This window comes from Carassius gibelio, chromosome B5, assembly GCF_023724105.1.
Source record: "Carassius gibelio isolate Cgi1373 ecotype wild population from Czech Republic chromosome B5, carGib1.2-hapl.c, whole genome shotgun sequence".
Lineage (NCBI taxonomy): Eukaryota > Metazoa > Chordata > Actinopteri > Cypriniformes > Cyprinidae > Carassius > Carassius gibelio.
In genome coordinates this window covers 38,661,626-38,683,208 of record NC_068400.1, presented here as the reverse complement: position 1 = coordinate 38,683,208, position 21,583 = coordinate 38,661,626, and the positions used below count along the sequence as shown (strand labels likewise).

Below are 21,583 nucleotides of genomic sequence, written 5' to 3'. Positions count from 1 at the left end.
AGGAGCGGTAGTGTAATTTGTCATTTCAAAAAGCAAAACTTCCCAAATCTGCTGTTTGGCTAACATGATTGGGCCACACTCAGATTCTTGTTTCTTTTACGTTTACAAAGCCTAGGGTGGGTACAGAGCCCAGTGTGGTTCTCAGGACAACTCTTTTAGTGATATCTGTCAAATAGCAGGGTCAGTTCATAAGTGTCATTCTAAAAAAACAGCAGCTTTAACACAGTGAAAAAACTTACAACTTACCTCAGACCTGAACACCAACTCTTATCTCATCAGAAGTAGACCTCCCATCATTAATACCTTTTTCTTTAGAAATGGTATTACTAACAAACATTCAAAACACACAGAAAACGAACCATTATATTTTGACGCTCTCTGTTCCGTAGACGTTATAGCCCTCTCTGTATGTGGTGAAACTCTGTGCGGTGGATGGAGGAGCTGGTTTGAAGTTCTGGGCATTTTTGGCAAGTTTGAGGCTTTTGGTCTCATGGTGCGACTTATAGCAGAACTCCACAAGAGCCACAGTCATGGCCAGACCCAGACCCCCCACCAGGATATAAAACACGCCAGCCACGTTACTGAGACTCAGCGCGCTGGTCTTATCCTGCAGGGGGGAGACGCAGTTAGTAACAGAAGTAGTGTACTTGGATGCAAACCAAACTATGGTATAATAATTAACTAAATAAAACATGCATTACCAGCATGCACTCTTTCACACTCACACACACAGCAGCGTATCGTCACTTTCGCTCTTTGAGCACCAGGGGTTGCACGACAAGTCAACTCACTGGGTTTGGGTCGACTAGTCATGGGTCAAATGGCTTCGGTTGTGCTAGTTCTACATGCTTCTGACAGCAGGAGGATCATTTCTTTGTCCATAAACTGCATTTCTGTGTAGGTGCATGCTGTTAGCTTTGTGTAGTAAGCTACAATGGCAAAAAATGCTCAAAATAATTAGCTTTCTCGTTAGTCTAAAATAAGCTTATATTATAGCCAGTGTTCAAAATGATAGTTTGTGGAATATGTCACTTTATGACATAAAAGAATGGCTAAATATCACCTCAGCTGAAGATTATCAACGCCTGTTTCTACATCACTGCCTGTTTAGCCCCGCCCACCAATTGGCGCATGGCAGGTTTTTGTCAGTAAGAATTTGGTCCTTTGTTCACTTCATTTTACGTTTACAGACAAAGCACAGTCTGACGAAGGATTTTCAGAAAGATTGAAAATAAAAGATAATGCTATGCTGGCTTGTTGTGAAATCCCCCTTTTGGCCTTTTGTTTTTAAGCGTACGCTCAAATATACTGGAAATTATTCAAATCAACAAAGTAGTTTACTTTCAGAAAGCATGTTATAAGTGCTGCAGAATTCTGAGATTCATTTCATTTAAAGCCAAATTGATCTAAAGTTATTGCAAACTGCTTTGAGCTCTACTTAATTTAAGTTCACTTAGTTTCAAAGGCTGACAGAAACCATAAGCAACTGAGACATGACTGCTTTTTTGTAGAATGAATCCGGAAATGGCAATTTCTCACCTGATTCAGCCGAATGGACTTTCTGTGCACTTTGAAACTCTCCATTAATGCAGAATTAAGACTAGCCAGAGACAGCAAAGGCTACTGTTGTTGAATCATATGAATACGGTAAACAGTGATCCACTGACAAGTCGACAACTTCCACCGAGTCAAAATGAGAAGCCGTGCAAGCCCTATTACACACATACTGCACGCAATTGCTTGGAGGGAAAGAAGACGAGCTAAATAAAAAGGGGTACTTGAGGGGTATATTCAAAAGGGCATCAAATCAATATGAGATGTGCCCAGAGGTCAAAGATTAATGTATTAAAAGCTCAGGCAGCTCAAGAGAGGAAGAACTTAATCCCTCTCTCCTCTCATTCCTTCTTCACTCTATTGGCGAAATAGACAGTGAAACACTGCTCTCACATAGAACACACACACACACACACACACACAGAGCCAGCTCTGAGCCTCTCGCCCCCTCTAGAGGTGAAGTTGGGTCAGTACAGAAACATGACCAAAAAGCTGCCATCAGAGAGCTACAGTAGGATCCTCTGGCTTCTCCGGTCTGCCATCTTAACAGAGGAAGTGAGGAAGAGGAGAAGGAGGGGAAAGAATATTGATGTTACTATGGCAATTCCCCTCTCTGAACTACTTCTGCAAGCTTCACAGCCTTCAAAACTCATTAACAGACACCTGCATGCGACCAACGCCACACCTCAAAACACAGACAAGCCTCAACAGGACTGGGTTCTGCTGCTGTGACCACCAGCCTGACACTCTGACACACACAGACACGGCCTGTCTTCACTAAAAGCCTGCGAAACGGCAGCATAGCAACAGAGGACTGGGAGTGCAGTATTACTCTTTTGAATGCAAAGCCCGAGACCTGTTTTTGAATACGGTTACCATGGTTACAGGCTCATATAGTCAGTGCTATAGCCTCCGCTGTGCATATGCTTATGGGACATGTTTTCAGAGTTAATTAACTTTCTTATCAGACTGGATTACACAGTGAATTGTAATAAAACAATTGCATTTTATGCTCATTTACTAGTCTCAAGGCAAACACACTTTCCTGCACTTGGTCTCTATTAAACCCATGCAAATGGCTAATAAGGGAAAACAGTCCTTTAACAGGGGGTGCTGTGCAGTTTCATCAACTCTGTCAGGAATGAAACTAAAATGACCAAGGATATGTGTCCCAGGTGACTTCAGCAGAGTTTATCCATCTTCAAATAATATAACACATTCAGACTCCTACTTCCTCCCAATATTAGCATTACACAATGCGTCAATTAGAAATACTTTGTAAATGACCGTGCATCTTTTAGATTTTCATTCCGATGACTAATGTCTAATGTTGCTCAGAGACGATTTATGCACAAATCAATACACGCAACAGCAATACTGAGAACAAGGCCATGTCACAGCAGCAGAAGAGAACAAATTTAACTAAATACTTAATTGTTACCAATGCTTGCAACAAGATACTGTTATGTAACACTTAATTACTACATCATTAAAATAATGAATTATTGTGGGGTGAATAAATTCTTGTGTGTGTGTGCGTGTGGTGTGTGTGTGTGTGGGGGGGGGGGGGGGTGTTGTTGTGTTTGCTTCATTATTGTTAAAGATTTAGATTTTGTCCTACATGATGTAAAAAAAAAACATTCAGTGTGTAAAGATGATTTCACAATGAAGTGAATCCAGCTGGAGCCAAATCCATTGGATTTACATTAAAATTGTAAGTAACGCTGGGACTCGTTACAGTATTTGTAGAATATGAATATGTTTGCTTGTTAGAAGTAGATGAGTGAGCAGACTAACCTTACTCCCAGAGTCTTTGGTCCCACATTCACCCTTATCGTACCACCACTTGTTTTTCAGCTTGTCTAAGATGCCTTGTTCACTGAGTTTCAACACTGCAAGGTTTACAGGAGTTCTTCACGAGGGGAAATAACATAAATAACATGGCACCGTTATGTTATTTTATGTTATTAAAACTTAAACCTACCGAATATCTGTTAACCAAAGCGATACTGTAGGACACCTGGCCTTGTGCTGTTGATATCGTAGACAGCGAGAGTATAAGAGAGAGAGATAGATGGAGAGAGAGAGAGAGAGAGAGGGAATGCAGGCAGTGCTAGCCTCAGTGTTACCTTCGACCTTTGACCTGGCAGTGCTACCTACTGTTATCGCTTTGAGTAATCGGCACTCACTGTTCCAACAGAGGCAGAGAGAGTAACCAACACAGAGCATAATTACAAAGAGCATCGGGCAGATGAGTTTGGTTACTGTAATTGTGGTGTGAATGCAGCTCCTCTAACCCAGTATTCAGCAAGCCGGATCCATCGGGAGAAAAAAAACCCTTACTTGACTAACAGACAAACAGGACCCAGCAGTCAGAAGGGGAACCGTTCTGTGGTGGGTGAGGGCTGAAGCCAAACATCTTACAAACGAAAACGCCTAGCCCTCATGAAAGAACGTAAATAATAAACGAAATATTAATGTTAGAGGAGGATTTGTAGAAATTTGGGTAATGCACCCTTTTAAAATTTTATTTGAAACAAATCATTTGTTTCAAGGGCAGCAGACAAAATGATGGAAACCGTATCGCTCCACGATGTCACTATTCCTTCTGGGCATTTCGATTTGTAAGATGTTAGTATGTCATCAGCAGGACTGCTGGGAAACTCAGTTTATTTTCCTTCTGCTAAATGATGAGAGTCGCAATCCAGCAAAGCAAATATGCCATACTTACCACTGTAACGAAAGCCAGCTTCAGACATCGAATGGTTTGATACCTGACGAATAATACCTTGAAACAATAAGATCTGTTTATTGAGACATGGACCTATTTCTGGAGTATATTCAGCTTCTATTTATGTGTATCTATAAGTGAAAATCCACAATATTGCTTAATTTTCAACTCCACTTTGCAAATTTGGTTTATCCAATTTTCATTCAAATTTTCAATTTCAATCAAAATTAAAAATCATTACTAAACATTGCTACTACTTTAACATCGAATACTGTTTATGAGTGTACACACCTGTTGAACGGACTCAGAACTCAGGATTATGTCAAATCACTTCTGTCAGTAATCCATGCATGAAAAAGGCCCTGATAATGATATGTTTGCTATGTGAATCATTGAGATGTTCTGTGTATTTGTAATCTTGCTGTGAATTAATAGTATGGTATACTCGCTGGGTTTGCTGAATTACTCCATTCATGCATTTCGGATCAGACTCAGGTCAATAAATGAGAAACATGCAGCTGTGATGTCATAACAGACTAGACACCCTCCACCCAGATGCTCAATTTATCAATGCTCAGACTAGGCAGCCATTTTGGTCTCAGAGTTTAGATCTCAGGCACCACTCATGAGCAAGAGCCAAATACTGCCGTGTACTTGCTTTTGAAGACCAATCAGGACTGAGTGGGGCTGCCTTGCCCTCGTGATAGATTGAACACAGGGTGATCATTCTGCAGGCACAGGGGCTAAAGAAAAGTGGCATTAATTCACTGAAAAGTGTGTGCGTGTTGTTTGTGGTCATCTATGCAGATGAATGTGGTGTGTTCTGTGAGTCTAAAATACGGCACCAGATCTTTCTCCACCTTTGTTTTCTAGAAGTGTTTAATTAGAATTCTCACGTTTTCCTGTGATGTTTTGTCCCTTCAGGACTGTCTGGCCCCAGCAGGCTTGTAATTTTCTTTAATCCCACCAACAAAGGAGCTACGGGCTTTTCCATGGGTTACACGCCAATTCAGGGAATAATCTGAGAAAGCTGGCGGCTCCAAAGGGATTTGCATACTTGTGGCAGGAAGTTGGCCAAAGATTAAAAAAAAAATCTGGCTATTTGATTGGACAAGTGACAATACCCAAGTCCTCACACTACTCTTTTTCCACTACCAACAATTTGTTCAATATCACAAACAGTTACTCAACATGCCCTCCAAACATTTGGCTTAGTAATTTGAACAATATCAGGATAAATCCTTGGCATTTGTGAAGAATTTGCAAGGGATAACACACATTTAAAAAAAACATTTTATTAACTAAAAATATGATTTCAGAACAAATAAAAATAACCCTAACCCTAATGCTCTAATTGGTATGTTGTGTACTAACCTAATTGGCAATTAATCATTTATAGAGGTGTGTTGACTTAATACTCTTCGAAAACCCAAGTTAAATTTAATCCAGAAATTAGGCATCACAGCTGACTGTGGTGTTTGTTTACAGCTATTAATATGTAATCAAGAACAACTTCATTATTGCTGGTCTTCATTGATAACTGCAAGTTTCTTGAATGCATTTACACAGAATAATTATAGATATTTATGCTGATATTGCCCAAAGCCCCACTTCACCTAGGGCATTTCCAAATTTATAGAGGGCATCTTAAACTACAATGTAAACTACAGCTACAACACTATTAAAGGAAGAGTTCACCCCAAAAAAATAAAAATGATGTGTCATTCCAAACCAGTTAGACTTTATTTTGACTAATATTTTATAACAAATAAAATTTTTAAGGCCCTATGAAATACATTTTCAAATTTAGTTTTATTTTTGCCAAATTCTGTTTTCCAATAATTTTCTGGATTCCATTTTAATGGTTTCATTAATTTTTAATATTCAAAAGCATCTTTGATTAATCGATTTTATTTAAAAAAAATTAGTTTTTTTGTTGTTTGAAATTGAATTGTATAAAAAAAAATTCTGGTAAATAAATTCTTATAAAAAATATTCTGCAAAAAATAATATTTTGTAACAAAAATTTTATTAATAGTAGTAGTACTATCATATATATCATATATTTAACTTTTATGTTGACAGGCTGCTGTGAATACCTTGCGATGGAAATATTTTATGTAATGGCCTCAATAGAAGCCAGAAAGGTCAGCTCAAAAGACTGTGTCTCTATGATTAAATAATCTATACTTACCCAAAAAGTGCTTAAAACGGTAGAATTAACAGTCACATTACAAACCAAGGACCAGATCAGTACAACCAAATACAGTCAAGAAGACTTGAGTGACATTGATTTTTACTCAACTACAAGGTATAAATGTTCATATATACTTACAGTATACATATAGTCTCTCTTGGTTGTTGTGACCAGTGGGCTCCAGGCTGTGAATAAAACTTTCTTTCCTGCAAAGAGCTACTTGGGGAGTAGTGTCTGGTAAATGCAGTCGAGGAATAGAAGGACTAGAAGTACTAAAGATTCTACACTCAAATGACCATCACAGTAATCATATGGCCCTACCAATGTATGGATAAAATATGTTTATGTTTGACCAAAGAATAAAAGTCACTGGTTTGGAACGAGAAAATGATGACAGAACTTTCACTTTTGAGTGAACTATCCCTTAAACATAATAATAAACATCAAACAGGCTCAGGCAATCCTCTGTGCTTTAGAAAAGTACAGGGACCTATTTTTCAGAGCAGTTTTAGTCTTGTTAGCACTGTCTATTTTCTCTTTTTTTCTTTCTCTTGATAGCCCATTAAATCCTGGAACTCTGCTAGACACAAACAGTGCATTTTCCAATGATCTGATATTACAGATCAGAGGAGAGCCAGAGAGGGCCTAGCCTCTTCTACCTGGAACAAGCTGGATTTTTTTCATCATACAAACAAACCCGCAAGGCGGCTTCGCAAAAACCTAAGCATCCTAATAAGCTGCGCTCCTGGTGACCCTGACCTCGCTCCACACATCCACCCACTCAAGCCTTTATTCCTCTCCTCCTCTGCTTCCTTTCCTCCATTAGCCAAGTAAAGGGTCACATCTGATCACAGTTTGCCTTATTACATTAGCAGCGCTGAGAGCAACTGCAGCCGTCGCAGTGTTGCTACTATCCTGGAGTCATTAGGTACAGTTTGTGTTCACCCCTGAGGGTCACGGAACTGTTGCCGGGGGTCATAGGTCACAGCCTTGCCGATTACTCGTAGCTAGGAAATGGTTGTTTGGGTGAGATTAAGGCTGACCTTCGAGTCCCCTCCCCCGCTGCCGCACTCTCCCTTGTCGTACCACCATTTATTTTTCAGCTTGTCCAGCAGGCCCTGCTCATTCAGCTTTAACACCGCCAGGTTTACAGCACTTCTTCAAACGATAAACACATAGCTCGTAAGAAAAGGGACAGGCTCGTGAGAAATCTAATGAGCCTGCAGCAACTGACAGTTGCTTTTTTGTTAGGGGTCAATACAAGAGGAGAGACCTGTTAGCTGGAGAAGTGGTTGGAGCGCTCGATTGGTTAACTGGAGAACTGGTTGGACCGTTCGACTGGTTAATTGCGCCAGCTACTGGGTACAGACAGAAGCGTGTGTGCAAGTGAGGTGCGTGTGGTGCAGAGAGAAACAGAAAGAAGTGAGAGGAAGAAAAAGAGGTTGAGTGCTGGTGAGTGATGGGAAGGCAACAGCGTATGGAATGACATGCTTGGCATCAGGCAGTACAGCACCAGTGCAGAGAGGAAAAAAAGAAAAGAAAAAAAAACAATCCAACCATACAAACATTACAGAAGTGCAAAAAAAAAAAAAAAAAAACACACAAAGAAGACAGAAAAAGAGGAAGGAGGATGACAAGAAAAAGGGTGTAGGAAATCAACAGCAACAGGCATTACACTGTAAAAATGGACTGCAAATTAAGTTAAGTGACATTTCTGTAGAGAGAAACATTACCACAACATACATGACTAAAGAAAAAGAAACTAAACACACTGACACGTTTACCTTATCATGTACCACGAGAGAGAGAGAGAGAGAGAGAGAGTGAAAGCAAAAAAGAGTTCAAGGAAAGAGAGAATGAGAAAAGGTAGAGGGTGAGAGAATAAGAATGAAAAACAAAAAATGAAACGAGACAGAGAGAAGAGAGAGAGATGGGGGAATCAGGGTAGGTGGAATACTATAACAACAGAGTGAATTGTTATATTATTCCACCCACCTTAATGCCGACCCTTTGGGCGTGGCCACACCGTAGCCCTTGGAGTCCAGGTTCCCTCCCACCTTCATAGTGTCACACGGCTTTCTCTGCTCGATGTATTCGTTCATCGTGGACTCGAGCAGGAACGCAAACTTCCCCTTCGACTTGCGCACGCGGGCCACTCCGTCGGGGGTGGTCTTAACAAACACGGACGGCTCGGCAGACTTCATGTAAGACCACATCTTCTCATAGACCGCGATCTTTGAACGCTGAAAGAGAGAGAGAGCACAAAGAGGAAAAAATTGAAAGGTTAAGAGGGAGACGTGGGAATTTCCTGACCTATTACAAAAAAGAAAGCGCAAGGATGGACTGGGACTTTTGTGAACTAAACAAGCCACTAAAGATAATACTCCACTATATTATTAGAAAAGTAGCTACATTTGGTCACATATGTGACCCTGGACCACAAAACCAAGTCTTAAGTCTAGAGATTTATACATCATCTCAAAGCTGAATAAATAAGCTTTCCATTGATATGGGTAGTATGTGTAGTTTGTTAGTGTAGGACAATATTTGGCTGAGATACAACTGTCTGAATGTGCAATAAATGAAAATATTGAGAAAATCGCTTTTAAAGTTATTCAAATTATGTCCTTAGCAATGCATAATACTAATCAAAAATTAAGTTTTTATATATTTATGGTAGGAAATGCACAAATTATCTTAAAGGAACATGATCTTTACTTAATGTCTTAATGATTTTTTTGCATAATTTTGAGCATACAATGTATTTTTGGCTATTGCTACAAATATACCCCAGCGACTTAAGACTGGTTTTGAGGTCCAGGGTCACATATATGATGGGTACCAGGAGCATTTCTAGCCTTTCATCAGCATTTAGGTATAGTGCCCCCAACAAAAATTGTCTCAATTTAAGCGGTTTCCTCAATGGTGATAGAGAAGTTGTTTCATATAATAGAATGTAGATAAATATCATCTCACCCAGGGAGATTTTTGTTTTCTGCCTCAAATATAAAATATCTCATATCTTTATAAAAAATGTCATCATGATGTGAGAAACTGCTGCAGGCAATGCATGATCTGAATGAATCGAGCTGAAGATTTCTACATCTTATTAGATCAATAGTGATTCACTGGCATCTCTAGATCTGATTTTAAACAGATGACTGAAATATCATCAGGGAAAATGATCCTCAGGACAGTATATGGAAATCTCAAGTGTCAGGCAAAGATTTATCAGAAATATTTTACTGGGGCACAGCAGTTAAAAATGGTCCATCTAGGATACTCCATTTAAATGTGCATTAAATTGAAAACCTGAGGAAGCACCCCAGACATGTTCTCAAATAAAGATCTCAAACTTTTCTCTTGATTAGTATTTTGTAAAAGATTCTTCAGGAACGTCCAACCAAGGCTAGTACAAACAAGCTCTGCATTAAAAATGAGTATGACTCACCGACTACTAGACTATATATAAGTACAAAAAAAACCCTAACATGTCAACACATAGTTCTCCCACACAACAATCTCACACTCAGAATGCATGGAATGAATGAATGAAAGAACAGATAAATCATGGCTCTATTTATCCTTGTAATTGTGCTGCAGTTCTGCATTTGAGGTGATTTAAAGCTTAAGTTTCATAAGCCAAAATATTCTGTGCCTATCTCTTGCGAGGGTAGCTATAAATGGCCATGTAGCGGACAGGATATCTCTGGAGAAAACACACACACACCTAAATTTATTAGGACAAACACACACACACTCCTTTATAGGACAGTTTTACACACATACACTCACACATTTCGTTCATGGAAGTAGGTTAACTTGACCTCCAAACAGCTGGTGTAGGAGTGTGAATGTGTTTTTCTCAAGTTTTTTGGCACAAACTGTAGAATTCAAAGCAGGAAGTGTGTAATTGCTGTTCCACTAGCGGCACCAACTGGAAATTAAAAAATGACGACTCTTTTCAGATCTCTGACATGATAAACATATTATTCATATTAAACATATTATTCAATTACTCAGACTTATGTCTTTTAAACCTGTGTGCAAGTGACTTTCTCAGAATGCAAATGAGTCATTTTGAAAAATATTTTCACATAAGCCTAAGATGTTGTAAAATGTGTAAAAATGTTTTTTTGAGTTGAATATATTTTAAAATGTAATGTATTTCTGTAATGGCAAAGCAGTGCAAGTCTTCAATGTCACCTAATCCTTGGGAAATCATTCTAATATGCTGTTTTGGTGCTTAAGTAACATTCATTAATATTATCAGTGTTGAATAAAGTTGCAGTGCTTCTGCATCCTTTTTTGATGTTTGAAATGTTAGTTCTCATTTATTGTAATTTAATGTAAAAGACTACAGATATAATTGCTCCATTTGTGCTCCATGGAAGAAATAAAGCCATCAAGTTTAGAATGACATGAGGGTGATTGTTTCTTTAAGCTGCTTTTTTTTTTTGATGATTGGTTTTCTATCTAAAAACCTAAACTCAAACCAACATTAGCATCTAATCAACGCTGCGGTACATTCACTCCTTGCTAGGATAGTTTGCTGCAATAATACATTATGAACACAAGGTGGAGACTGTCTCCACATCAAATTCAGCCAACATCTGTGTCTGCTGCTCTCCTGTCATCTTTGCTCTGATCAAGTTTGTTAACAGATGACAAATCATGAAAGAGAGAGGAGCAAAAGGGTACCTCATTTCATGTGTTCTCCATCTCCAACCGCTCGTGGATCTGTGAGGTGACAGTGACTGATCACGTGTGTGTGAATAAATATACAGGTATATCTGCTTTCATACACTCATGCACCCACCCACACACACACACACACACACACACACACAAAGCAAGTAATTGTGACATTAAGGTGAAATGACAGGATGAGCTCATCAGCAGTGGTGTATCTGGGTCATTTTAAAACTGTCATGTTCTCTGTCATCTCAAGACAAACACACACACACACACACACACACACTCTCTCTCTGCCTCTAGCTGGCTCACAAGAAAATGGTTTCTGGCTAAGATTCAGTAAAACATAACTTTATTCAAAGATGGTTGTATGTCTGTGGTGACACGTCTCTGTCAGATTGCCAACTGACTGTCATTGCAGTTTAGTCTCAGAATTTCTTACAAGTAAAGAAGATTACTTAATTGTTGCGGATTTATGTTGTTTAAAGCAACAATCATTTAACATTCTCACCACATGAACTTGTGAAGTAAGCCTTAAACTGTCAAAGTTTATGATATTTAAGAAAAGGAATCAAAACAACATCAGACGCTCCATCAAACCCATATTTCAGTATCTCTCAATCCTGAATAAAAATAAAAAATAAAAACCCTTTCAGTACAGCACATTTTCAATGTCTCCTGTAATTACATTCAGTTCAGCTAATGAGTTGAATAATGCATATTAGACTTTGCTCAGACAGGCAGAAAAACTTTTTTTTTTCCACATTTGACTCATCCGTTCAGTGCCTGAAATACAAAAAAAAAAAACACTATCCATGTGTGATTTGAAAGCAGATTAAAATCATATTTGTTTCCTGGAAGTCTGAGGCTGAATGATCCAAAAAGTATTTTTGTCATACAAGACACAATGCATATGTAACATTATGGATTATTGCATAAAGTGCTTTTTTGTATGTTTCAGCATTGGTGTAGTTAGAGCAGACTTCTTTTAAAAACATGAAAAATCATACCGACCCCAAACTTTTGAATAGTACTGTAGATAAATAAGGGTGAGATCTAAAATATGGCTGGGGAACTCCACTATCAGGAGTAAGAAACACTGGCACAGAATACAAGATTTATCATGATCAATAACCACACAGGCTTATGTCCTCATTTTGACTAAAAATAGCAGTATTATTGCATTTGACAGTATATTTTTATTGCTGTCTTACCCTAAAGAACTCTTTGGTGGAACCGGAGTCGAGTGTACCGTAGGCGATCTCAGTCTGCTTGGCCAGGTCTTCTGCACTCTCTATAGGAGACACCATCCTTTCCACAGTCAGGAAAGCAGCCAGATTTGCAGTGTAGGATGAAATGATGATCAGGGTGAAGAACCACCACACACCTCCAACAATACGACCAGACAGAGACCTGAGAGAGAGAGAGAGAGAGAGGGAACGAGGGAGAAAGAGAGACAATAGCAGAGCAAACAAAACTCCTGTGAAAGGTTAACAATTAGTACAGATGTATAAAAACTATTGCTGCGATAAAAGATGTAAATGTCTTCAAGAAACTGACAAAACAATCACTCAATGCACAAGTGAAGCTTCCGTTTGGACAGGTGTCATGAGAAAGAGTAGAAGGATGAGGTTGAGAAGCACAGGGTCACAAAGAGCACCTCAAGAATGAAAGACAGGAATCCAAGAGGAATAAGGTGAGTACGATGGGCAGAAAAATCTAATGAATGAATAGATGAAATGAGTGAAGAGGGTTGACACTCCTCTACTGAAACAGTTTATAAACACCAGCTGCTGACAGTAAAATAGAGACATGCAGCAAGAACATGGTAGCCCTCCAAGCAAGAGAAAAAGAAAGTGAAAGAGAGAAAATCTGAACATTTTACAGTCAACACACGGTGAATATAAATTATTTTAGTTGGTGCCCACACAGCATCACTTTAAGCCAGGGCTATTCAAACCTTGCCCTGGAGGGCCAATGCGGTGCAGAGTGCCGGTGATTTTCTAATGATCCCAAAAACATTGATTATCATGCTCAGGTGTGTTTGACTAGGGTTGGAGCCAAACTCTGCACCACATTGGCCCTCCAGGGCAAGATTTGAATAGCCCTGCTTTAAGCAGTGGCTCCAAAGAGCAAAATCTAGGTTTTTGACAATAAATAAAAAAAAATTACTTTTTGGGTGAACTAAGTTTTTGTTATTGTTACAGTATAATTCATGTGTTTTTATTTTTTTCGATATAATAAATAATCTTTTGATTTGTAATTTAAAAAATTTTTTTTTTCCTTTAATTAAAAAAAATACATCAGATTATTTTCCAAAGTATGCAGTTTTTATTATGTTTTATGTTTAATAATTATGTTATCATTAACAGTAAAGGCCTGTTCACACCAAGGACGATTACTAGAAAGATAATGATAAACATACATAAAAAAAAAAAAAAAAATTCTCAATATAAAAGAATAGCAGAATGCACACCACAGCTATAAAGATAAAGGCACAGAGAAATGATATGGTTGGAATCATAGACAGTAAAAGAAATGGACACAGCGACCCCATTGGAACTCAATTAAGACAAGTGAAGCCCGTTTTTAGCTATTTTTAGCACTTCCGTTTCTGACGCGCAGATTCAAACTAAGCTTGATGACGTCAGCAACCTGTCTGACAGATGTAAATCTTGTAGTAGCTGTGCGTGCAAACTGCCATCGTTAATCTTGCAGAGATGTAAGTATTCTGATTAATTATTTTGTATAGTATTTTAAAATTTTAAATACTAAAAAGTTAATACTTTAAAAAGTTAATTGCCTGCGAGCTTCTCCTCCTGTCTGTACGGTAATTTCTCTACTGTGCGACAGAGAGTCGAGTGGTTATGACGCAATCGTTAGCCTATGTTTTACAAAAACTGTTTATTACGGGGCCATAATGTAACATAGAAGGTAATGGAGCCCTTTATACATTATAGTGTATCTTTACAAATAAATAATGGACAAAAGTCTTTAAACGCCTCAGATGTAAAGTTATTCGCTGTCAAAGTGACGCCAAAATGAATGGGAGTCAATGGGATGCTAACGCAAGTGAAGTTCTGCTACTAGATGGCGGCAGGCAGCGACTTCAACTTCCAGTCAACTTCCTTGCCGCCTGGTTGGAATAACTTTTAGAACAATTTTTATTTCCAGCTGACGAATGACAAAAACATTGACAGCCAATCAGAATCAATCCTGTTATAACGAGCTCAAGAATTTAAAGGGGCAGACAAGCATGCGCTTAAAATAAACAGACGATCAAATCGTTCGCTGGTGTGGATGCTAATATCGTCATCTTTATAGTTCGTGATTGTTCTTGGTGTAAAAGGAGCTTAAAAGTTTTAACAAAAAATGTATAATGTGCAGTAACTGCTAAAATAATTGGTTTGTATTTAAACATTTTAAACGGATTCATACAAAACAATCTGTTAAATGATTTTACTACAAATACCAACAGGTGATGATATTATTGAGGTGAATGTAGTGCAAAAAGTTTCTTTAGCTTCAAAGGGGAGTATGACAAAAAAAAAACAAGAACCACTGATTTAAAACATGCTGTACTTTAACAGAGAAAAAAGGAGATTAAGACAGAAACAGCTGACAATATCGTGATTAAGTGAATGAATGATGAAAGTGAAGTGATGACAATAGGTTATGGTTAGAAGATAAGCTTATTAAAATATGAAACGCCCCAAGTGGAATAACATATATGCACCATGAAAAAGAAGACGACCATAAAATGCAAAGATGAGGGGAGAGAGAAAGATGAGGATGGAGAGACAAGGATGGGCTAAATAACACACCAACCTTGGCGAGATATCGCATCCTTGCTGCATGAAAGCTCCAAGAGAGAACCAGAGACTGTTAAAGATGCCGAAGTCGTTGGGCGGGTCGGGGGGCGTCTGCGGATCCTTCGCCTCTTCATTCTCATCCAGGTGCCATTCATATGGACTGAAACGACTCACCAGGAAGAGAACCACACTCACACCGATGTATGCAAACACAATACACATCCAGATCTCATAGGCCAGCGGATCCAGGAAAGAGAAGACTCCTGGCTTGGACTTCTGGGGTTTCTTGATCATGATGGAAATGCCCAGACTCATGAAGGGCTTGGAGAAATCTATCACCTCCTCCCGGACAAGGGTTATAGTGAGAGGAGCCACAGCTATATCGGCTCTCTAAAAACATGGAACACACTAAATCTCAGTTCATAAAACCAGGGGAAAAAAAATACGATCATGGCTATGTGATTTGATGGTTTACTATTCTCAAAATGTAAAGAAAATAAAAATACAGAAATTACAGTTGTTTGGATACCAACAACAAATTGAAGTTCATTCTTTACATTTATCTGTATGTTATATCTGTAAGCAGCATATGTTACCACGTATTCTGTCCCAAAATGCCTTCTTTTCTCCATCTGCTTATGATTGGCACTCAGAACTCAATTTAAAATTCAACAAAAGATCTAAATAGAACTTCATTATAATAATATTTTGTGTATGGACACACTAAGTTCTGGCCAATATGAGCAAAGTAGTAGCAAATAAATAGGTCTCATATATTTGATATGTTGAATGGCACACACAAAAAAAAAAAAAAAAGCAGAGACACATGTACACACTTTCTAACATTCATTTACAGTGAAAAACAAATAAGTTGTGTAACTTTAATAGGAACCAAATGGATGGAGCTGGTTTTTGTTTCCCCCCCAAAAAAATGCATGTTGAAGGCCTTAACTCATGAAGAGAGGCACTAATTTGGAGCTTATTCTGTAAAAACAGTGACCATGACCAAAGACTTGGGTGATGTCAGCAACACCAGGACACTGGAATTATTTATTTATTTAACATAAAAATCACATTGCAATGTCAAAATAAATTATGTGACACAGGAAAGAATGATGAGAGCAAGTCTGACAAGCACCAAACGGTGAAATGTTAAGAGATAGCGAGAAAATCTTGCATAATGGGGAAGTCGAGGCCTAGTGGTTAGAGAGTTTGACTCCTAACCCTAGGGTTGTAGGTTCGAATCTCGGGCTGGCAATAACACGACTTAGGAACCCTTGAGCATGGCATCGAACCCCCAACTGCTCCCCGGGCACCACAGCATAAATGGATGCCCACTGCTCCGGGTGTGTGTGTGTTCACTGCTGTGTGTGTGTGCACTTTGGATGGGTTAAATGCAGAGCAAGAATTCTGAGTATGCGTCACCATACTTGGCTGAATTTCACTTTCACTAATATATTTTGAAAACCTACAAAATATTTGATTTTATGACTTTTATTTTGACAGAGTGGTCAGTGATTTTATATGAGGACTCCTAAGTGTTGCTGGTTTCACACAGCCACTATCCCACCACCCACAATTTCCCATTGCAGGATCATTTTCCCAGCACTCACCCCATATACCAACTCCCCCACCATGCCGTTCCAGGTCTTGGTCTCAGGGTCGCGTGCTCCGTATTTCCCATCAGCCACAATGGACAGTTTGTACCTTATGCCCACATGCTTTGCGATTTCTGATGCCAAGTCTACACAGTAGCCCTCATAGCGATCATTCCCTTCCAACTGCATATAATTCCTCTTGTACATTACATATGGAGCTTCCTGTTAACCAAATCACATTAGGTTCAGCTGGCTTTCAGACTGACAGCCCAGAACACACACATAAGATCACGGATTAGTCTGCACTCATGCTGATGTGTCACACATACACACTTTCACACCTGTTTCACAAAAAACACATACTGAAATATACACATGCACTGTGAGTCTTGTAACAAGCAATGTGACCAACAGCCAAGCAGCAGCTGTGAGGAAGGCTGGTTTGAATTTCAATTGGGTTTTGGGACAGTGCTTTTTATTGGTGGTTTTTGATTTCTCTAATTGGAGAGAGAAAAGAGCGCTGACAGAAATGTGAAGTTGCAGGCCCTATTATTAGTAAACCGGAGTCATTTGTCAATCTAAAGCAAGCGAGGATATGGACGTTTAGGGGACTCGGCTTAAAAACGTACACGCATGTATGTGTCCAGTGCATGCAGGATGGTTAGAGAGGACAGCAGAGGTTTTCTCACATGTGTGTGCTTTTAACTATTTTAATAAGGCCAAATCTGATCAAACTTAAGATCAAAATTTGCTTTGATAGCATCAGATCAAACTCGAGTTTCCTTTCATCTTATTTGCTGAACCCCATCATCCATATTTTCAATTGGGTTCAAGTTATTTAAACTGGTTTTGTTACACAAGCGTGTCTGTGCAGAATGAAAAAATATTTTTTACAAACTCTTATTCAACTAATTATCTAATTAGCCTGCTTTCAATTTCTGTATCTACTTATGAGGTCATCATAGGCAGAGTCAGAAAGAGGTTGTCATCACTTTTAAATGTAGCATAAGGCGAACCTTACGGTACATTTAAATATGACTAGCTAAATTAAGTGACATGTTTATTTATGTCATTCTAACTGGTCTTACAAAGCTATCGTAATGTAACTTATCTGCATTAAAACAACTGTATTCCTTAACGATAGAGTTCATTTCACTTTTTCTCTACTAAGATTTGGTTTCTGTGACCTTCATGTTATGTATTATTCAAAAGATTAATTACCATATTTGTCCTTTAATTAATATTCTTTCCGTTTCATCTCAGTCCTCTCCTCTATACACCCCTGCCCTCAAGTTCTCAGAGTTCTTCATTAAAGACATAATTATGGAACTCGTTTAAGCTCAGCTGTAATCACTGTACAGCCCCAACGATTCACTTCCAGCATTTCGTTCAATTAATAGTGTTTGTTTAAACACAGCGAGTCGTCCGACGTAACATGTCCAGTAGGCAAAGCATCTCCACGTGAACAAACTGGAACGCATCCTGTCAGAAATTCTCTGGATTAAGGGCCTTTGCAATTTATTTTAAAGAAATTAAATAACAGAAATAAAATTAAATGTGTTAATTTAAATATGTATGCAACACAGTTCACTCCATCACTTTGGGAGTTGCAAAACAAGTGCTGCTCAGTTTCTTTTTGATCCAAATCATATTTATTTTATTTTATTTTTTTTAGACAAAGAAAATTGAGCTGTAGGTCCGAGGACATAATCTCAAGAATGGCTGAGCATTTGTATGCAGTATTATATTGTAATATCACTGGAAGATAATATTGAATGAACAGGCCCTGAGCTAGCTCTCAATCTCGACTCCTCTTCATCTGACGCCTAAATAGTCAATATTAAATCAGAGAAATATGAAAAGCAATCTAATCAAATACTTTAATTGGATTGAATTTCTATTGAGTGGGTGCTAGCCACACTCACTCAGATAACAACAAACCTGCTCACATTCATCATTTTGGCATGGACAATTGTGTCATTTTTAGGGAGCTAAATAAAGAACAAACTGTCTGCAGCTAATGGGCACATCTGATTGGACAGCTGGATGATAAAAACAGGACCTCGGCCAGAAAACACATCTGAACTCTGATCGGATGATAAACCAGAGACTCTTTTTCTGATGCCTACTATTTCACACCATGTGTGAGAAAACCATCAGACATGTCTTGTGTGTATATTTCTTAACATTTTATGCAATTTGCATCCAGCTTGGCATCTCAAGTCGTTCTGTACTTACGTTTGGTGAAGCGAAAGAAGCAGAGAAAGAGACAGCCTAACCTATTTCTTACCAAAGCCAGTATTGTGATGTCACTGCTACAACAGGCCACCGGAATGGAACTGAAAATGCTTTGGCACTCACACGGATACAGTTGAAACACTCTTCTGTGATCGACTGTTTCAACATGTAGTGAGTGAGTGCAAAGCAAAGCGAAACAGAAAAACGTTCTGCCCCCCCAGAATGCAATGCAACTGTGACACTAAACCTGAAAGGGCAGAAGGATCATGGTTCGGTATATTTAAAAGCAGCTTTAGATAGTGTACCATAATAGTAGTGACCACAATGGTTCTGTTTTCCACAGAGGAGGACTCGTTGGTAACCTGCTGCTCCACTATATAAACAAATTTCTCATATTCATTCCAGTAGCCAATCTGCAAAGGACAGAAACAGCAACAGCATAAATAGAATCAATCAATCACAGTCCACCAATAACAGAAATACAGCAATTCAGTAAGAGAATGACTCAGTAGAAACATGATCTCATGAGTGTTTAAGCGTATGTTAAAGCGGTCATATCATGACAAATCATATCATTTTACTTGAGCTTTCAAGAGAAAATATTTATTATATTGTTATTATATTATATTGTAACTTAACAAATTTAGTGATGAAGGTCTAAAAAAAAAGGGCAGAGAAAACTAATATATGAATCTACATATTTAGCCTTCTAAAGTGATTGTGGCTTCACTGCGACAGTGATATTGTGTGAATTTATAGAAACTGCCCTCTGAGAGCCACTAACCTTTCTGGCTCCTCCCGGCTTCATTTCATAAACATCAATGGTGTAATTTAATCGCCGTCCAAACGAGTCGAACTGAATATTTCCCGTCATACCCTGAACCTGAACCTGCAGGAGGAAAGCACACAGGAACAGTAACACCCACAAAATAACAAGCAGGATAAAAAAGGATGATACATTATTAAACAATGGAGGGATCATAAAACCATATAGACCCTATGTAGCCCATCTGTGTTCATTCACTACTGACATTTTTTATGTTATCTGCTTCAAACATGACAATGCTCATGACAACTTAATACAGAAGCTACCACAAAACGAAAGTAAACACTGTTCAGGAGATTGTTTCTCTGGCGCATAAGGTCTACAGGTAAAAATGAATATTGGACATTCATTAAAAAACGTGAACAGCTTTTTCCTATCTCTGAGGCCCTTTCAGGACCCCTCCTACCATTTTGAGAGCTCTCTCAATGTCGATTCCTTGGCTCCATGGTACAGCCGGGTTGGCGAGGCAATCGCCTGCACTCCCTCGACGAGAAATATCAACACGCTGACGTCTCAAATACCGAAATGCTTCGGCTATCACCAGGATGGCATCGTGTGTCAGTGCAGAGGTGTACTAAACATGACACAACAAACAGATAAATGTATGGACGCATCAGTATAAACGGAGAACCTCACAACTAAGTGATTCAACACTTAGTAAACAGTTGAAAGAGCTGCATTATGGGAGAATTTAAGCAATTTGCGAAACTACTACATGACTGCTATATATTAAACTCGTCTAAATATGTTAACGTAAATTACACGTAAACGTATACAAACAAACTCTGCAGACATATTCACACGTGGCACACTCATAAATAAACACATCAAGACAGAGACCTTCAGGGGAGTGTTTCTAGACTCGGGGAACTCTCTCTCGTCGAGCCGCTCCCAGCGCTGAAGGAACTGCTGTACCATCGGGCTATCAGGACTTATGATTTGGAATCCGGTGATATTTGCTCCGCCGGAAAACACCTTATCCAAACTCATGTTAGAGAATCCCTGCAGAGAGCGAGGGTCAATGGTCAAAAGTGAAAGGTCACGCACAGAAGGTTAGGAAAGAAGAGATCTGGGCATGTGTGTGTATTTTCTCACAAGATTAGCCAGGATGTAATGATATCCTCGACCGTTCTTTCCTGAGACAACCACCTGGAAATAGAATGAAAGAGTGTCACCCAGCATCATGTGTGATTGTTTATGCAGACCATGAGATCAAAGTGAACGGGTCACAGATTAAATTGGCAAACGACAAATGAAAAGAAAAAGCCAGAAGAACTGCTGAGGGGTGACTCTGAATCTATATGGGCACTCTGTGGTCCCAGCGGGGAAAAAAGGTGGAAAGCTTGCTTGCGTTTTTCTTTTTATTAATAGTCAATAGCTGAAAAAAACTGTTTTGGGGGGAAAAAAAAATATTCTTTCTTTTTATTAATAGCACTAGAGGGAAAAAATAAAAACCATAGGCCATGAGTGACAAGGACTTTTATTGTAATTTTATGGAAAAACGCTCCTGATGCCATGTCATGGAGTATTTAATTCAAAAGTATAAATGTAAGCCAAAAGCAAAAATACCTTTATTTTAAATTAAAGAAAAATTCAAACATGATTTTTTTGGGGTGGGGTTCTTAATAAAAAAATTATAATTATAATATATGGTTATTATAATTAACTGTTAAAATTTCAAAATAAAAATTGAAAATTTATGCAACTTAAAACGAATATACAATGTCAAAAAGTGACAAACAAAATATTACTACAGAAAAAAACTTTAAAACTTTAACTTTAAAACTGACTTATCTTAAAAAACTGTGTTTTATGTTTTTACCCATTTTAAAACATTAATAAACACTATAATACCGTCCAAATTATATTAAAATAACACAATACTTAACTCAATAATTTAAACAATACTTCCCCCAAAAATGTTCAATGGCA

General features: G+C 38.4%; 1 protein-coding gene across 7 annotated transcripts in view; it reads right to left on the bottom strand.

The window, feature by feature from the left end:
* gria3a (glutamate receptor, ionotropic, AMPA 3a) overlaps positions 1–21,583 on the bottom strand; it is a 38,224-nt gene that overhangs the window by 1,817 nt on the left and 14,824 nt on the right. For 2 of the 7 annotated variants that reach the window (XM_052556117.1, XM_052556115.1), the window contains exons 5-15: positions 20,747–20,800; positions 20,492–20,653; positions 20,058–20,225; positions 19,610–19,714; positions 19,131–19,238; positions 16,603–16,809; positions 15,006–15,379; positions 12,392–12,590; positions 8,478–8,725; positions 3,352–3,466; positions 360–607 (exon numbers count right to left, since the gene is read on the bottom strand). In XM_052556117.1, the coding sequence (XP_052412077.1) occupies positions 362–607; positions 3,352–3,466; positions 8,478–8,725; positions 12,392–12,590; positions 15,006–15,379; positions 16,603–16,809; positions 19,131–19,238; positions 19,610–19,714; positions 20,058–20,225; positions 20,492–20,653; positions 20,747–20,800 (1,986 nt within the window). In that variant the 3' untranslated portion in view covers positions 360–361. Of the gene's footprint in view, positions 1–359; positions 608–3,347; positions 3,586–7,525; positions 7,641–8,477; positions 8,726–11,512; positions 11,964–12,391; positions 12,591–15,005; positions 15,380–16,602; positions 16,810–19,130; positions 19,239–19,609; positions 19,715–20,057; positions 20,226–20,491; positions 20,654–20,746; positions 20,801–21,583 lie in introns of those variants that run through there. The other 5 variants (XM_052556116.1, XR_008153811.1, XM_052556118.1 and 2 more) reach the window with 5 other exon arrangements.